Source organism: Camelus bactrianus, chromosome 27, assembly GCF_048773025.1.
Source record: "Camelus bactrianus isolate YW-2024 breed Bactrian camel chromosome 27, ASM4877302v1, whole genome shotgun sequence".
Lineage (NCBI taxonomy): Eukaryota > Metazoa > Chordata > Mammalia > Artiodactyla > Camelidae > Camelus > Camelus bactrianus.
In genome coordinates, this window is record NC_133565.1 from 36,786,197 (window position 1) to 36,803,614 (window position 17,418).

Genomic DNA, 17,418 nt, shown 5'->3' on the forward strand with positions numbered 1-17,418 from the left:
TGGCAGAGCACATGCTTAGCATGCACGAGGTCCTGGGTTCAACCCCCAGCACCTCCTCTAGTAGTAAATAAATAAGGAAACCTAATTACCTCCCCCCACCAAAAAATGAATGAGTGAATGAATAAAAAAAAATTCTTTTTAAAAAGACTCAATTGGAAAAAAAAAAATTAAAAAAAAAGATCCTCTTTCCAGATGCTCCCACTGAAATTCCAAACCGAAAGTCCTATATTTTTATAGAGTTCTGTCCTTTATTTTCATGCCTCCTGTAAACAGTTAATAGCTTAATAAAGTATATTAATTCTAATCTTTGCTGAATTTCCTGTTCATATAATTAGAGTGAAACTAAAACACGTGTGTGTTGATTTTCATATTTACAGAGCATTACAGACAAAGAGTTAGATCTTTTAGGTCAGAGTCAGAACACAGAGGTACAAGTGCTCAGCCTTCCTTCAGGTAAAACAGATGAGCTTCACTATCTCATCTTTTCTTTTTTAAAAAATTTAAAGATTTCCCCAGTTTTATTGAGATATAACTGACATATAACATTGTGTTGGTTTAAGGTGCAGAACATGATGATTTATGTGTATCCTGCAAAATGATTACAATACTCTTAGTTAACATCCATCACCACAAACAGTTACATTTGTCTTGTGATGAGAACTTTTAAGACCTACTCTCTTAGCAACTTTCTAATACACAATACAGTGTTACCAATTTTAGTCACCATGCTGTGCATTATGTCCCCACCCCCCACCTCTGGCAACATCAATCTGTTCTCTGTACCTATGAGTTCAGTTTTTTTAAGATTCCACCTGTATGTCAGAATCATACAGGATTCGTCTTTCTCTGACTTATTTCACTTAGGATAATGCCCTCAAGGTCAGTTCACGTTGTTATAAATTGCAGAATTTCCTTTTTTTTAGTATCTCACATTTTCTTTATTCATCATCCATCAATGCACACTTGGATTGTTTCCATACCTTAGCTTTGGGAAACAATGCTGCAATGAACATGCAGATATCATTTCGATAGTGATTTTTCACCTGCAGGTATATACCCAGGAGTGGAATTGCTGGATCACACAGTAACTCTATTTTTAATCTTTTGTGGAAGCTCCATACTGTTTTCCACAGTGGCTGCACCAATGTATATCCCCACCAGCAGTGCACGAAGGGTCCAGCTTCTCCAAATCCTTGCCAATACTTGTTAACTCTTGTCTTTTCAGTAACAGACATTCTAACAGGTGTGAGATGACAGCTCACTGGGTTTCGCTGTGCGTTTCCCAGGTGACTGGGGATGTTGAGTGCCTTTTCATGTACCTGTTGGCCCATCTGCATGTCTTCTTTAGAAAAAAATGTCCATTCAGTTCTTCTACTCATTCTTTTAATCAGATTCTTTTTGTTGCTGTTATTATTGAGTCACATGAATTGTTGGTTATAAATTTTGAATTTTAACCCCTTGTCAGATACGTGATTTGCAGATCTCTCACATTCTGTAGGTTGCTTTTTCCATTTTGTTGACAGTTTCCTTTGTTGTGCAGCTTTTTAATTTGACGTAGTCTCATTTGTTTATTTTTTATTTTGTTGCCTTTGCTTTTGGTGTCAAATCCAAAAAAAAAAAAATCACTCCCGAGACCAATGTCAAGGAGTTTACCCCCTGTATTTTCTTACAGAAATTTTATGGCTTCAGGTCTTTGAGTGTTGCCATCTCATTCTTTCCTGCTTTTTGATGAATGTAAAACCCAAAGGAATAAATATTGTGGACCTTCACGAAAGCTGGCACAGACACGAGATTAGGGAGCTCTGTAACCCCATCTCCCTACAAACTGTCCTTTAAGATGATCCAATCCCAGAGTAGGAGCCTAAAGTAAAAGACGATTCCTGAGTGGGAGTCTAAAATGAAAACTTTATAGTTGAAAAGCTTCTGTGTGATGGTCACAGAAATAAGACTTTATTTTTGTTTCCCTCATGTTGGAGAGAATAGAGAAGTGCCTTACCAATCCCTGCTTCCCAAGCACCCTACTGCCGTTTACGCGACACTGAAGATGAAAGTCATGTGTTTCAAACGGACTTTAAAAATAGAGTGTCCACTGTGCTCAAAGCATTTACTTACACACATACATATACATAATCTCAGCTTGGAAATGCTCTGCAGATGTTCCTGTAGGAAAGCTGTTTAGAAATGTCCCTTGGACAACTGAAATGTCAGTCTGGAGCTTGGGAGGGAGGTTCACTTCTTGATGAGAAATCAAGTATTTATTTTATACCTACTGTGAGATGTACTTGCATGTCATTTATACAGACTCCCTTACAATGATCTTTTCTTCATTATGTACTTGAACCTAACACAGTCGTCCCTTGGTGTCCATGGGGGACTGGTTCAGGACCAGCTACAGATACCAACTCTGCAGATACTTAAGTCCCATGGTCGGCCCTCTGTCACTTCCATCTCAGTCAGCATGCCTTTGAGATTTCAGCCCTGGAAGTGGCAACACTGGCTGGAACTCAGTCACGTGACCCAACCTAACTGCAAGGGCAGCTGGGAAGCACAGTCAACCTTTGTGCCCAGGGAAGAAGAGGAAATGGATTTTGTTGAATAATTAGCAATCTGAAACAGCTTTCATTAAATCACCTGACAAAGAGTTAAATTCTACTAAAACACTTGATCTCGAAGAGCACTGTGATGTCAACACCAGACTCTGCACCTCAGGAGGGAAGTTACTGCATCTGTAACAATGAGACCACGCCTCAGTCGCTGTAGAAATAGAACTGGAAAACAGCTGAATTTCTGGAACACTACTTAGAGTCCTTGCAAGGGTATCACTCGCTTTTTCCAGCTGAAAAGCAATTTAAACGAAGTGACCTGCAAGGAAAGGGGCAAGAGAAAGGACAGTGTCCCAAGACTGTTCTGTTTTCTACCAGCAGGTCCTCGACGACCTTCCTTTCTGCTCCCAGGAATACGGGCCTCTTTGATGTGTTTGCGTTTTCGGCATTTCTTACACCATCAGCGTTTTTTCTTCAAAATCGTCGGTCCGCAGAGTGACTGCATCCCTCTGTGAACCCTACTGGGCCTGTGACCACTGCCCACTTCCCTCTCACACCCTTGGCTTAGTTCTGCACTCGAGCCTGAACACGTGCTCCAGCAGGAGGCGGAAACCACCAGCAGTGAGCCTCACTCCTCAGGATCTGACATCACTTGATGTCCAGAGATCTCTGCATTTATTCGTGAAATACAAGGCGCAGATTACTCCTATCTTTAGCATAGCCCTTAGGACTAAATTCCCTGTAGTTTAAAACCAATTATCTCTGCTGGGGATCCTCCTTCTTCTCAAAGTCTTAAAGTTATTACCAGCTCTGCTTTGTTAAGTGTGGCATTGACACCAACAATAACACATTGCTTCTTCTGGCCCAGGGTCTGGAGAGGGAGGCAACGAGAGGAAGTTAAAGCTTTCAGATATTAGCTCTGTTTCAGGTGGGTTCTGGAGAAGTGACGCGGTCTTGTCTTAGTCTGTTTGGGTTGCTATGGCGAAGTACCACAGATCAGGTGGTTTATAATGAAAGAGATGTTTACTTCTCAGAGCTCTGGGGGCTGGGAGTCCGAGGCTGGGCGCTCACACGGTCGGGTGAGGGACGGCTTCCGGGCTGCATGCCTCTCCCTGTGTCCTCGCAGGCCCTGGGCCGAAAGGCTAGGGAGCTCTGCGGGGCCCCTTCAGCAAGGGCACAGATACCAGTCACGAGGGCTCACCTCACTTGGTCACCTCTGGAGGAGGGGCCCCACCTCCCAAGACCGACACTGTCGGGATTAGGGTTTCAACACGTGAACTGTCGAGGGGAGGCACACAAACACTCAGACCATGCAGATCTTCCAGGTAAGCAGCAGAGAGCGGGGAGGAGCCCGGACCGGGCTAGTTAGGAGTGCTAGGCACCCTTCACAGAGCTGTTTAGTCAGAGCACTCCCGTGGATCTTGCTTTTGGTCATTTAGCACCAGAATACTCTGCGTGGGCAGAATCCTGAAACAGATGGGGGGCAGGGTCGCACACCCCACTGTAGGAGCTGGAGGGGGCCGGTGATCTTTTCCCCTGACAGCTGGGGCATCTGCAAATGTTTCTGCCAAGGGCGCTGAACCTTGAGGAGGTGACACAAAAATGAAGGCTCCTGAAAGATCATTCGCAGCAACGGAGGGGCGCAGAGCCCACAGCCTAGGGATTACTTCCAAGGCATGGGACCCTCTGAAGACTACCTGGAGTACCATCTTGGCTGCTCCATGTCGCCCAGTGTCCCACTTCCTGCTCTTTTCCTGTACCTTGTCCTTTGGGTCTTTGATAGCCTTATAAGAAATTGCCTACTGGATGGACCGAGAGATAGTCATTCTCAAGTAAGCAAGAGAGAGAAAGAAAAATACCATATGATATCACTCATATGTGGAATCTAAAAAAAAAGAATAAAAGAGGACACTAATGAACTCATCTGCAAAACAGAAACAGACTCACAGCCGCAGTAAAAAATCTTACGGTTACCAGGGGAAAGGGGGTGGGAAGGGATAAATTTGGGAGTTTGAGATTTGCAAATGTTAGCCACTATATGCAAAAATAGGTAAAAAACAAATTTCTTCTGTATAGCACAGGGAACTATATTCAATACCTTGTAATAATCTTTAATGAAAAAGAATATGGAAGTGAGTATGTGTATGTATATGCATGGCTGGGACATTGTGCTGTGCACCAGAAATTGACACGTTGTAACTGACTGTACTTCAATCTAAAAAAAAAAAGACAGAAAGAAAAGAAATTGCCTACTGCTTGTATCAGTCAGGGTAAGTTTCTTCTGTCTGCAACTAAGAATTCCTACTAGCACAAACACACCCACATCTGCTACACCTATATTTTCCATTAAAATAACTTTTTCTTATTGCAAAGATTATTTATTAACTGAAAAACTTAGAAAACATAGACAAAAACAAAAAACCCTGCCACCTCATCGCCCATAGAGAACATTTGTAAAAATAAATAAATAGATGATAGATAGACAGACGTCTTCTGGTGCGTGCTCGCCCAGACTTCCCTCCCGAGGACGCGAGTACACCCTTTGCTTCTTCCTTTAGCTGTTGCAAGTGCTACCACCCTGTGATCAACACGCTTGCTACTCACCTGCTGTCCCGCCTCTTCTGCAGCACTGCTTCTCCACATGCGCACGAACAGACCTGCTGAGTTGGTCCAGCCTAGTAAAAAGTATTTGTCACCCTTACTCAAGTTGCCTTTGAGTAAATAGATGTAGGAATGATACAATCCTCCTACAGAAGGCATGAAAATTATTTCAGAGGACAGTGTTCCTCTGCTGCGTAAGGGTCCTCACATGGCTCTCACTTGCTTACGTTCAATGGATGTGTAATTTTATATACACGTTGCTAGGATTCAGAATTTTCAGAGGGAGTTTAAGGTACAGCTGTACTTTCCCGAGGACCTAATATTTCCACTAGAAATAATTTAAAAATTACCAATTTCTCAGAATGTATTAAACTGATCTCCAATTCAAGAATTGCAGAATATATATTTCACAATAATTACTTATAGATACAAATAATAACGGCCATTGCAAAGTAGGCCGTCAAGAGGACAATTTTACTATGTACGCTGAAACTTATAAACACTCTTTGCAGGTAGTAAATGTGTTAAAAGTTCTTAGAAAGTAAGATCTCTGCTTCTTGTACCTGAATAGGCAGCACTCTTCTCTCCTTAGAGGCGAACTTCAGCACCAGGTGGATGAAAATGAATTCATAGATTCTAAATTAACTGCGTTCATTTTTCTACTTAGGTTGTCCTCAGTTGTCTTGTTTTATGGCCCCTCATCCCATTATTTGCCTTTAAGGAATTTTTTTTAACTTTTTAGCTATATTTTAACACTAAAATTAAGAGCTTATAGCTATGGTTTTCTTCCTTGTGAATGGTAAACCAACTTTCCTCCTATTGCTACCCCCAAATTACCTTTAATAAACATATTTAAGAAACAGACTCACAAAGTTCCGAGTGAGTTCCAAGCAAGTCTGTGGGTGGCAGGTTTTTTTCTTTTCAAAATAAACTATCTTTAAGCTGCTTTTATTATTTTTACTATTAATTTTTAAAATCACATATAATGGCTATTTTCATCTGACAGTACTTTTTCTCCATGACCAATCCACTGATAAAGTAACTGTTCAATAATTTGAAAAATGAAATCATCCAATGCCTTATCAAGCAAGAGAATTAAGAATAGTTAACTTTTAAATACTGGACCTCAACATGCCTTTGTTATTCAAATCAAAACGCAGTAGTAGTCTTCATGCTTGCTACAATGAATTTCAAAAAAAGAATAATCTACATTTCTAAAAGCTATTTATATAGAAAGACAAAAGAGAACATAATTAAGCTGGAGTCTTTCCATATCATTGTCTTTTGGGGTCCAGGCAGCAGAACCATGATGTAGGTGAAAAAGTACTATGGCCAGGTTCCAGGACATGTGATTTAAGCTGAAGAATAAAAAGCTGGACCATGAATACATTAACTCGACTCATAAGAAGGATGCTAACCAGAGGGTCTCCATCTCTGAGACCAAACATGGGCAAACGAGCTGTAATGGAAGCAGTGTAGTGGGGGTTATTCATAAAACAGTACTTTCCAAAATGTGTCAAGAAGCTAAGGACATCCATTGCGTCTACCTCTTAGAGAACAGGGCAGGCTGCTCATTGGAATGCTTCTTGAAGGAAAACATTCTAGAAGGAAGGAAGGTATCTTTCTTTACTTGAAGGCCATCTTTCTCCCTAGGGGCTCAACCCTTTGAATTATATCTCATTCATTCTTCTCACTGTGAATCAAATCCTGTTCCAGAGGTTACAGACGCTGTATCTTCCATGACCTAACTCCACTGTAGAATCACTCAGGAGTTAGGAACTCATCCTTTTCCCACTCCACCCCAAAATTCAGCCAAGATTCCTTGATACGGGGCTTCTTTTCTTACTGTATCTCCAATATTCAGAGCCATTCAAGGGCATTTATTCATTATAACATACAATGAAGTGCAATTTAAAAAAAACACCTCTGTAATCAGGGAATGTAAGGGCAGTGTTGTTGTTGTTCTGATGTCTAGCTAAACAGCCTGGGGCAAATGGCTCAGCTTTGGCTGAGCTATATTCCTATTTCCTTTTGATAATAAAAAAAAAATCAAAATCACTAAAATGTTCTGAGAAATAAACTACAGACAAATCTACTTGGGAAAGTGAGAGAAAAATCTCTTCTTTCAAAGTCTGTTGGAAAGATGGGAAGTTTTCAATTGGCTATATACACTTTTTGGATATTTCAACTTCTGCAATGACTGGCATCTAGCGAAGCCTTCTTTCAAATTTTTAATACCAATATAAAAGCTGTTACCTGAAAACTGTTACATTTAATATTTCAACTAGTAATCAAGTCACAACTTTTTCAATTTCAATTTGTTCCTGTACATGCCTTTTAATAGGGATTTGGGCTTCCAAGTCACCCTCTCCAGTCTCTGTGCAACAGAGTGAGCCATCTGCCTCCGTTTAGCAGAGCTGGATGGGGAACATCTCCGCACCTGACTGGGTGGCTTTTAAGAGATTACTTCTCTGCAAAGGCACTGTCCCATATCACATTGCTAGCGGTGTGGACTCAGCTGTGGTTAAAATTCTAAATTGAAGATGAGCATTTATCACCAAAGAAAACATAAACAAACTTCAGGACTCCTGTGTTACACAAATTCTATACATCATGTTGGCTTAATGTGTTTGTGACGAAGAGCTCTGTTTTGAAACAACCTGAAATACCATATCCAGAAATAACAACTGACTCTGGCGAAGAGAGGTAATTTGGGGTCCCTGTGTGCTTTACAACGAAGCCAATACAATTTAAAAAAGAATGAATATCAACTACACAAATTGACTTCAATAAGATTAACAAAATCGAGGAAGACTGAAATGCCAGCTAAGTCAACCAGTCAAATAAATTACTCTCTGCTATTTATACAGATGAAATAAAACAATGACTTTACATTTCTACTTGTTTCCCAGCTACTCAAAGAGTAAACATGATCACTAATCAAATTCCACTTAATATTTTATCTGCAATAAGAATTTACTGAGTAAAATGTTTAGTTGCAGGATTTCACGTTTGCACCCCATCAGGTTACAATATTAAAGTTATTACAGTTTCTTCCCCAGTGTAAACATTCAATATGTGCCTTTTATTTACATTCTGTCACTTTTTATTTCCTAACTCTGTATGTTCAAGAATGAAATTGTACTGGTGTTATGTAACAATATTTCACATCTGCAACACACATATTGGTTTCTCTCTCCCCTGAACCTATGTCCTTGAAAAATAAACACAATGTATCCAAAAGAACTGCCTTGGAGTGTATGAGGAAGAGTATAGACGTGTAGAAATAAAGATCGAAAAACCGTTGTGTGGAGGTCTATCTGTCCCGTTGACAACAATCCCCATGATTTATTACCAAACATAGGCAGCCAACTAAGTACACAACTTAGGTCCTAGCACTGGCCATGAGAAATTCGTAACCAAGTGGGAATTAAGGCTTTAAGGTCTCTTACAACTAACGTGATTCAAGAAAACCCAAAGCAAGCAAACCGTAAAACTTGTACAAAGTGCTCCAAATTGAACCAAATGACTCGGGTGGACGATTAAAATAAACTGTGCGTCTATAAAGCCCACAAATGACGACTGGTCCAGAAAATGAGGAATTACCAGCATCTGCCCTTTCCGTCTTTTAATGTTCAAAATATCCAACTACGATTTTTAGTCCATGGTCCTCACTCATTAATTGACTAAACAAGATCCTGGGTGCCTCTCGGTGATCACTCCTTCCAAGCTGACCTTATACGACAGCAAACTGAAACGCCCCTCCACGGAGAGGGTCGAGCCCGGGAGGTAAGTCGTCCAAAGGTGGACGCGTCTGGCTGTCTGTTCACTTAAGCATCCGAGGGGCTACGCTGGCCAAGGCTGGACCACGCCGAGGCGGGAGGCGCAGCCCGGGGTGGGAACCCCGCAGGAGCCGCGCGGGCAGCAGGCGCGCCCCACCGCGGGACCCAGAAAATGACCAGCCCCTCCCCCGCCGCACCCTCGACCCCTCCCCCTCTTTCCAGGCCCTTCGTCCGCTGGCTGGGCAGCGCGCGGCCCCCAGGCCCAGGGCCGCCTGCCTCTGCCCACCACGCAGGGCTGCGGCGCGGGCAGCCGGGCGACCCCGCGAGGACCCGACCCCGACCCTCCGGCCGCGCCCTCCCCTTCGCAGAACGCACCTGCGGCCCCGCCCCCGGCCAAACGCTGAGGCGGCGGCAGGCTGGCGCGGCCGACGGCTCGGCCCTCCAGGCGCAGTCCCCCCTTCCCCCGCCATCCCGCCCACCCCCTCGCTCAGCCTCGAGCCGCCGCCGCGCTCCTCAGCCGCCCCGAAATCTAAAGGGGTCCGTCTCCGGCACCACAACCAAATGGCTGAGCCTCCCTGGCCGGCTGCGCAGCCCGCCCATTGGTCCCTTCCCCCGCCGCCTCCGCCGCCATTGGCTGGTGCCCGGAGACCCTCGGCGGTGATTGGCCAAAGCTGCTGCCACTCGTCCGCGGGCCGCCGGTCCCGCCTCCACGGCGATCATGTTAGTGTGCGCCGCGGGTGCTGGGGGCTCGAGCACCGAGCGGAGCTGGTTGAGCCTTCAAAGTCCTAAAACGCGCGGCCGTGGGTTCGGGGTTTATTGACTGAATTCCGCCGGCGCGGGAGCCTCTGCAGAGAGAGAGAGAGAGAGCGCGAGAGATGGAAATGGACAAACGGATTCATTTAGAGCTGCGGAACAGGACGCCCTCTGATGTGAGCATTTGCCAAAAATATCTCCGTCGGTCCATTCTCCTACTTTGTGTGTGTGCGCGCTGGGGGAGGCACTTTTTCTTGGGGGGAGCCTGGAGACGTGGGTTTGGGGGTCGGGCTGCAAATGAATTGCAGGGTTGGGGGCTGCAATGCCATCCGAGCGTGTTCCGGCTGCCGCCGCCGCTGCCCTTGGTGTGACTACCTGTGCGTGTGCTCCCGCGTGTGCGAGTGTGCGTGCGAGTGTGCACCCATCGGGGGCCGGCGGGCGCACGCGCTGGGTCGGAGAGAATGAGGCGAAATAGCCCTCTGAGCTCGCTGCTCCCGTGACTCCGTCTGGGGGAAAGATTAACGAGGGAGGAGGAGAAGAGGGGCTGCCTCCTGGATTTAACAACAAAAAAAGGGGGGTTTATATTTTATAAATGAATCCCCCTTCCGCCCCCCTCCCGCGCCTTCCCCCTCCCTTTCTCCCTGTCCCTCTCTCGCTCGCTCGCTCGCACACACACACAATAAGTTTTGGGCTTCGCGAGTCCGGTTTAGTTTCTGATAAATGTGGGCCGAGGCCCCTGGGGAGAGCGCGTGGGGAGGGGGCTGCAGCGGAGTTGGGAATGGCTCGAGTTTAAAGTGCGTCTTCATTTCTTTGCAGTGATGAGGCGAGAGACGGGGGAGCCATATTTGTAACTTTGTAGTGTTCGTGAACGCGCCCTTTCTCTCCCTCCCTCCCTTTCTCTGCCTCCCTTCCTCTCCTCCTCTTTCTCCCTCACTCTTTCCACCCCACCTTCGGGCCAGATGCTGATGTTCCTTCCTTTCCTTCTGAACAGAGGATAAATTGGAAGGAGGGGGGAGGGATTTTCGAACGTGCAAAGGCACAGATAATCCCCGCGCCTCCCCACCTAGCGCGATCGCTGCTGCAAGTTACCCAAAGGCTGCGTCCCGGTCCCCCCTCGCCCCTTCTCCTTCCAGCCTCCCTAAGACGCCAGCCTTGAGCCCTGGCGCCTCCCGACGCCGACCCCCGGCCCGTCTTTCTCTAGGGTGGGCTCCTTGGCAGCCGTTCGGCGCCCGGTTATTAGATCGGCCCGGGAAACTTTGTCCGGACGCGAGCTGCCCGGAGCTGGTGCCCGTGGTGGGTATCGGCTGGGTCCAGATTTATGCGGGCATAGCACTCACGCAGCTCCGGAATGGGAGTCTGCCTCCTCGTCGCCGTTATCGATTGGGCAGCGGCGGGAGTACGGCCGGAGGAAACTTACACGGATGGGAACTGCGAGTCTCCGGCGAAAGCCCACCCCCAAGGAGGGGAAAGGTGAGGGGGGGGGCTACTCGAACGCCCGTTTTTCTTTCTGTCTCCCTCTTGCTTTCAAACAGTGTTTTATGTGAGTTGGCGACTCAGCGGAGGAGCCCCCAGGTCTTGGGCGGAGATGCTGGCCGGTTCCCCTCGTGGCGCCTCCCGGGACCTGCGGAGCGCGGGCGGGAGGACCACCCCCCTCCGCCCAGTTGCGGTGGTCAGGGTTCCAGAGTTGGGAGTTTGGGTAGCACTGTGCGCCGACCTGTCGCCCCGCCAGCCCGTTAAAACCCGAATCCCCGGCGGAGGCAGGCCTTGCTTCCTCTTTTCTCTAGTTCCTCTCCCAAACCTGAGTGAGACTTTTGAAAACAAGATCCTTTTTGTGCCCCCCGCCCCCACCATAACGCAGCTGTGGACTGTAGACGTGCAGTGCCTTATGGCGCGCAGGGCGGGGAGGGGGTGCGCGCCGGAGGACGCAGGAGTTTCCGCGAACAATTTGCCGGCTGTTGGCCTTTCTCCGGCCGATTCCGTCCCAGCTTGGACCCCAGGCCGGAGGACCCGGGGGCTGGGTGTGGTGATGGGGGAGGGGGCCGGGGCCGCGGGCTTCCCGCGTACTTTCCGGAAGCCCCCTGTGCGGAGGGGGAAGGGCGCCAAGTAGGGGCCGGGGTCGCCGCAGGAGGGTGAGGAGGCGCGGTTCGCCGGGCCTGCCCTGGCCCCGCTGCTAGCCAACTGGGAGCGAGATCGAAAGCGGGTCGAACCGGCTCTTTAAACTTCCCGAGTGTGTGCTGGGGGAGGGGAGCGCGCCGCGCGAACTGGGAGCGATTTCTCACGCTTCGCCCCCTCGCCGCCGAGGCTCCCGGCCCACACGCCTGCCCCCTGCCTCGCGGCGGGGTGGGGCGCGGTGGGGGCGGCGGGGGCACTTTCTGCCCGTTTGGGGAGGGGGGAGAAAGCTAGCTAATGAGGGACAAAAGAGGTAGGGGAGGACGAACTGGGTTTTTTTTAAACGTTCTTAAGACAAATAGCTCCCGGAGAGCGCCCCCTGCGCCCCTCCCCGCCGCGCTTCCCCCGGGGCCCGCACACCCACCTTCGGAGCCTCTCCCAGCTCTGATCCGGGGGCTGGTGGCCACGCCGCGACGCCGAAATAGGACGAGCAGCCATGTTTCCCGGCCTCGCGCGCCCGCCCCTCCCCCACGCGGCCGGCGCGAGCGCGGGGCTCGGGTGCGGGCGCGGGCTCCCTGCGGCGCGGGGCGCGGGGCGGGCGGCGGGCCTCGTGCGCGCGGGCGGGCGCGGGCGCGCCGGGCTGGCCCCGGGCGGACCTGTCGGCTTCCGAGCGGGTCTGGAGCTCGAGGTGTTTTATTTATTATTGTTTTTCAACGGTCGGGCCCGTCCGAGGCCGAGCCCGAAGGACGCCGAGGCGTTATTGGGGGTAGGGGCGGCCCCCAGGGCCCTGCTGGCCTGTGGCACGACTGCCAGGCTCCGGGCTGCCATTTTGTCACCGCGGCTGTTGTCGCTGTGTGGGGGGGGGCGCAGACTCGCGCTATCGCCCTGACGGCGCCGGACGTGGAGGCAGCAGGGGGAGCCCTCTCCGGGGACCCCCCCATTGTCCCCTGGGCTCCGATGGGGTCCGCTCCCGGTGCCCGCGGCCTGAGGCGCCACCCCGGGCTGCGCGGCGACGTTGCACCGGGAGGGCGCCGTGCTCCCTGCGGGTGCCCCCCCCCCCCCCGTCGCGCTCCCTGCCTCCGCGCCCCTCTCCCCGCCAGGATTTCGCCCTTGCTCCTGCGGGCTCTTTAGACTTGGCGAAAGGTGGCCCTGAGGACGAGCGGATGGCCCGAGTGTTTGCTCTTTCGGCGGAATTGATAGGAGGGTCGGGGGGGAGAGGTTAAGTTTGAGGTTTCTTTAGGGGAGGGGGTCGCGCACACGACCGAAGCCCAGGACAGCAGCCGCTCGCCCGGAGGGCCGAGCCGATGCGCCGGGGAAACGCCCTCCGGGGCCGGGCGCTCCGGGAAGGTAGGTCGCGCTCGGGTTTCAGCTGGGTTTGCGGCGCCCTGCAGGCTGCTGGGGGGCCCCTCGCCCTTCCTCTGCCTCTCCCTCTTTTATTTTTGCCCAGGGAAAGGCAGCTACTGTAGTAAATGTAACCCTAAACCGAAAGGAGTAGAGAGTGAGGTTTGTTTTTAAAAAAGTAAATGTTGTCTTTTTCTAATCGCCTTTGTGCCTGTTAACTGCAGAGCCAGGCGAGGCATCGTGTCGCCAGCATCTCTGGGACTTTTTAAAAGCTGACATGGGTGCTGGTTAAGCAGCTCACTGGTTAAACTCTGGTGGACGTCTGCGTGCAGTCCGGCTTCCATGGCAGTGCCCGTCCAAAGCTGCCAGGAAGCCGGGTTTCACTTTGACCTTTGGAATACATCGCATGGTGTTTTCCAGACTGACTTACTGCCTAATTGGGTTCAAGAAGCCTGATGTTGACTCCAGTTTATGCAGGCCTGCCAGGGGTCCAGAGGCAGAAAATTGAGCATGAGTTCTACATAGTAATAGTCAGTTATGTTTTGTTACTGGATTGCTGCTGTGGGTGGTAGTTTTGAGCCTGGGGGCTTCGCAGTGCAGCTGGGTGGTGAAGCCACACAGGCCTCAGTTTGAATTTCTCCTGCCACAAAAGAGGGAAGATCAGTTAACATGCCCTTGTGACCTCAGGCAGGTTAGCTTAACCTGCCTCCTTGATCCTTATTTCCTCACTTGTAAAACTGGAGTAATAATCCCATTTAATGGGTCAGTAGCAAAACTGGCCTGATCTGGCCCTCGGGTGCTCAGTCTGTGATAGTGTTACTTTCTGAGAGACACTGGGGCGCCATGAGGTGCAGCGTGGAGCTTCTTGGGCTCAGAGCAGCAGCAGCCGCCGCTGCTTGCACAGCACCCACGCTGTGCCTGGCGCAGTTCTAGGAGGACGACACCCAGCAGCTGGTTCAGTCCCCTCCGCAGCCCTGGGAGGCAGGCTGTTACTGTCCTTACGGTACGCACAAGGAGATCGGTACGCACAAGGAGATCGAGGCTTGAAGCTGTCACTGCAGCCAGTCTGCTGCTCCCCTGAAGCACCCTTATTGGTAAGATACTGTGGGGAAGAGCTTTCTCTTCTTCAGCCTTGAGATGGTGCCACCTTGTGAGAGGGTGAGAAGGCAGGATAGCCTCCTAGTTGAAGACCGTGAGGTGGGTGGTCAGGATCAGACCTGGATTGTCATTTTAAGGAGGAAGGCATACACACACTTCCTGATCTTGGGTTAGCACCTCACATCTGGTTAGGATGAAGCAAATCTGGCCTTCAGGGTTTTGGGGGACACATTGAGTGAGAAGCCAAGCAGGGGCCACTCAGGCAGCGTGCCTGGGATGGTGCCCAGAATGCGTCTTCCGCCTTTGTTAGTCTTCACCTACAGACAAAAAATGGGCTTGTCCTTGATTCTAGGACCTAGTTGACCAATAGCACTTAAAGGACCATCTCACTTCATGCTCCCAGCAACTCTGTAAGGGTAGGCCAAGCAGGTGACATCGTCTCTGCTGTGAGGGTGAGTCATCCAGGTTGGATGAGGAGGTCGAACAGCTGACAGGCAGCAGAATGGGGTTCTCCTCCCACGTAGAACCGGAGCTCCTCTAGCTACTAGACAGTAGGGACTTCGAAAATTGTGTAGTCTGTTGTGTCCTGAACATGGCCCGTCACCAGGGTCACCTGGGGAGCACTTCCAGGGCAGATTGCTGGCTCCACCCCAGTCACTGGTTTAGCACAGGCATTGCCACATTTTGTGAGCTGCCTGTTTCTGTATCATGAGCTAAGAATAATTTGCACATGTACACACTGCAATCAATTTGGTGATGTGGAACACTTTGAATCTCCATTACGTGAGCTGTTATCCCCTCTTCCCCCCTCCAAGAATTCCACGTCTCCTTAGGCCTTTATTACCAAAAAAGTTGTGCTCGTTATATATTTTGAATTTTATCAATAAAAGAATTGTGGAAATTTGGTTTCTTTCATGATAAAAGTGTCTGTGTAATGTTGTCTGTTTTGCCCCTGTCTAGCCCTTTACAGAAAAAGTCTGATAATTGCAGGCTTAATAGATTATGGGAAGGGACCCTGGGATCTGTTTTTCTGTTTGTTTTTGGTTTATTAAGCATGTGGCAGGCCGTTCTTTTGGGTGGTGCTTTAGGAACCTTCCCAAGTTCTTTCATGTGTGCCCTCTAACTAGTTAACGTCTAGTGGAAATTGGCCTCACCTGTGAACATCCATAAGAAGAGAAATCATATGTGTTGCTGGTGTAAAATTGAACACCCCTTCTAGCCAGAAGTTATTTGTATAACCAACCGAAACCCTTTTTCTTGCATACTCGGAATATTTCAAAAGGTTTGTGGGTATCTTGCAGTTAAATGGTTACCCTTAAGTCTTAGATGTCTTCTCCGAGCTAGAGGGAAGGAGCTTGGAGGCCTGAAAGGTGCAGTAGCTGTGCACCTGCTGTGTGGCTGGTGCCAGACCCTCAGAGCGCAGTTCACTGAAGACTATGTGATAATGCTGGGCCCCCCAGCTGGGGCCTGCTGCTCTCGCACCTGCATGTCGCCTGGGGACTTAGCAGCTGTACAGTGGCCTTGAATTCTGGAGCCCTTCTTTCTGCCCTGGCCTCCGTGCTTGAGCTGGTTAGTGGAAGGAACGGATACAAGATTGGCCAGGCCAGGGCAAGAGGTGGTAAACCCAAGGGGGCGAGTCCTGGTCCCCATGACTGTGGCCTGTACTTTAAGGACAGCCACCCACAGGCCCCGTTCCCTCTCAGCCGCTGCACCGCCCGCTTCAAGGTGACTTAACTCTAGGCTTACACTAAGGTCCTTATTGTAACACATGCATCTGACAGCTTTGGGACTGGTCACCCGGGGCTTCATTGCTTATTAATTACAGCACACTGAAATGAAGAACCTCGGGGCTGTCGGTGGTCCTTCAAGGAGATTGTGCGGGGTACTCCCTGGTCTCCTTGCCGCTGTCCCCGCCCCTTGTCCCTCCGTGTGTCGCGGGGAAGGAGCACAGAGTGTGCTGCTTGCTGAGCCCTGGGCAGCCGAGCCCGGTTGCTTGTCCTGAATTCTGACTTAGGGAAGAGAAGGTGCGTTGTTATTCCAGTGTCGGGGGTGGGGGGGACACCCTTCCAGGTGTTCACTGCATGCCCTACCCCCTCCAGGAGACACATTTTGGCCTGTCCACCCCCTGCTCTAGCTAGTTCTTTAGAATCCTAAGAAGTACCCTCCACCAGTTCCTCCTCAGCACTGCCTGCCTCCCCCAAGCAAGGAGAGAAGGCGGACCCGACTCTGAGTCTGTGTTACGTTGGAATATGTGACATGTGATAAATACCCAACAGTAAAGAGATGGAGTCTGGCACGGACGGAGCCTTGTGAAGGCATCTGTTACTCAGAACTTCTCATTTAATGAAATGGGCTGAAGCTGGATGGGCCAGGCCCTGTGGCCCTGGGCCCCCTTCCCAGACCCAGTTGTCCCGATGAAGCCTGTGAAGCGAGATGAGGTGCCTGTTCCGCCGCGGCAGGCCCCGTCCGGCGCCCCCAGCCCCACCACGCCCTGCAGCCCTGCTCTTCACTCAAATTTACTGTGTTTCAGTTCCACAGCTGCCCCAGTGCCCTCATCCACCTTTACCGCAAGCTGCTCCAGGCAGCGGGTCTGGAAGGGCAGGTGACTTACTCCACGGCCGCCCGCTCCGAGGCGGACTCACGTCTGGGCTGTCTTTCCCAGAGGACGTGGTGTTTGGAGATGCTGGTTGGCGAGGAGGTTGCCAGAGAACCGCTGGAGACGTGGGCGCTGTCCTCGGCTCTGCTGTCAGCTACTGTGGGCCAGTGCTTCCGGCCTCTCGGGGCCCTCTGTTTTCTCTAAAGTGGGGGTGCTGAGGAGATCAGGGACTTTGAAACTTTTCCTTCCTGTGGCAAGAAACGCCTCACACCGCTTGCCCAGTGTGCAGGCGCGACACAGGCTGCCCGAAAACTGGCTGTTCACTCCCGTAGTCTATTTAACAAAAAAGCTGGCTTTGACCCATAATTCATAATTGATTTCATTACTTGGTAATGTTTGAGAGACATTAAAAGATGACTATTAAGGTTCCTTCACTGAAATATTTTGTGATTTGCTTTGGGGGAATGAGGGGGTGCTGTTTGCAGCTTGTGAAATCTCTCCACCGAGGGTCAGGAGTGATTCCCCCTGCTTGTAAGCCCGCTCATCTCTGGGTCTCGTGCTCTCAAGCTGCTCTTCCTCACTTGAAGCTTTCTCC

The 17,418-nt window shown here is 50.0% G+C and overlaps 1 protein-coding gene and 1 long non-coding RNA gene across 2 annotated transcripts in view; one reads left to right on the forward strand and one right to left on the reverse strand.

Moving 5' to 3' along the window:
- Positions 1 to 454: 454 nt before the first annotated feature.
- On the reverse strand, positions 455 to 12,368 carry LOC123616930 (uncharacterized). The gene is made up of 2 exons (XR_012502754.1): positions 12,213 to 12,368; positions 455 to 9,771 (listed from the first exon to the last, which is right to left on the reverse strand). It is a non-coding gene; the product is annotated as an uncharacterized LOC123616930 (long non-coding RNA).
- ANP32A (acidic nuclear phosphoprotein 32 family member A) overlaps positions 9,715 to 17,418 on the forward strand; it is a 33,814-nt gene continuing 26,110 nt past the window's right edge. The window contains exon 1 of the mRNA XM_010955331.3: positions 9,715 to 9,855. Coding sequence (XP_010953633.1) covers positions 9,802 to 9,855 — 54 coding nt within the window. The 5' untranslated portion in view covers positions 9,715 to 9,801. The remainder of the gene's footprint in view (positions 9,856 to 17,418) is intronic.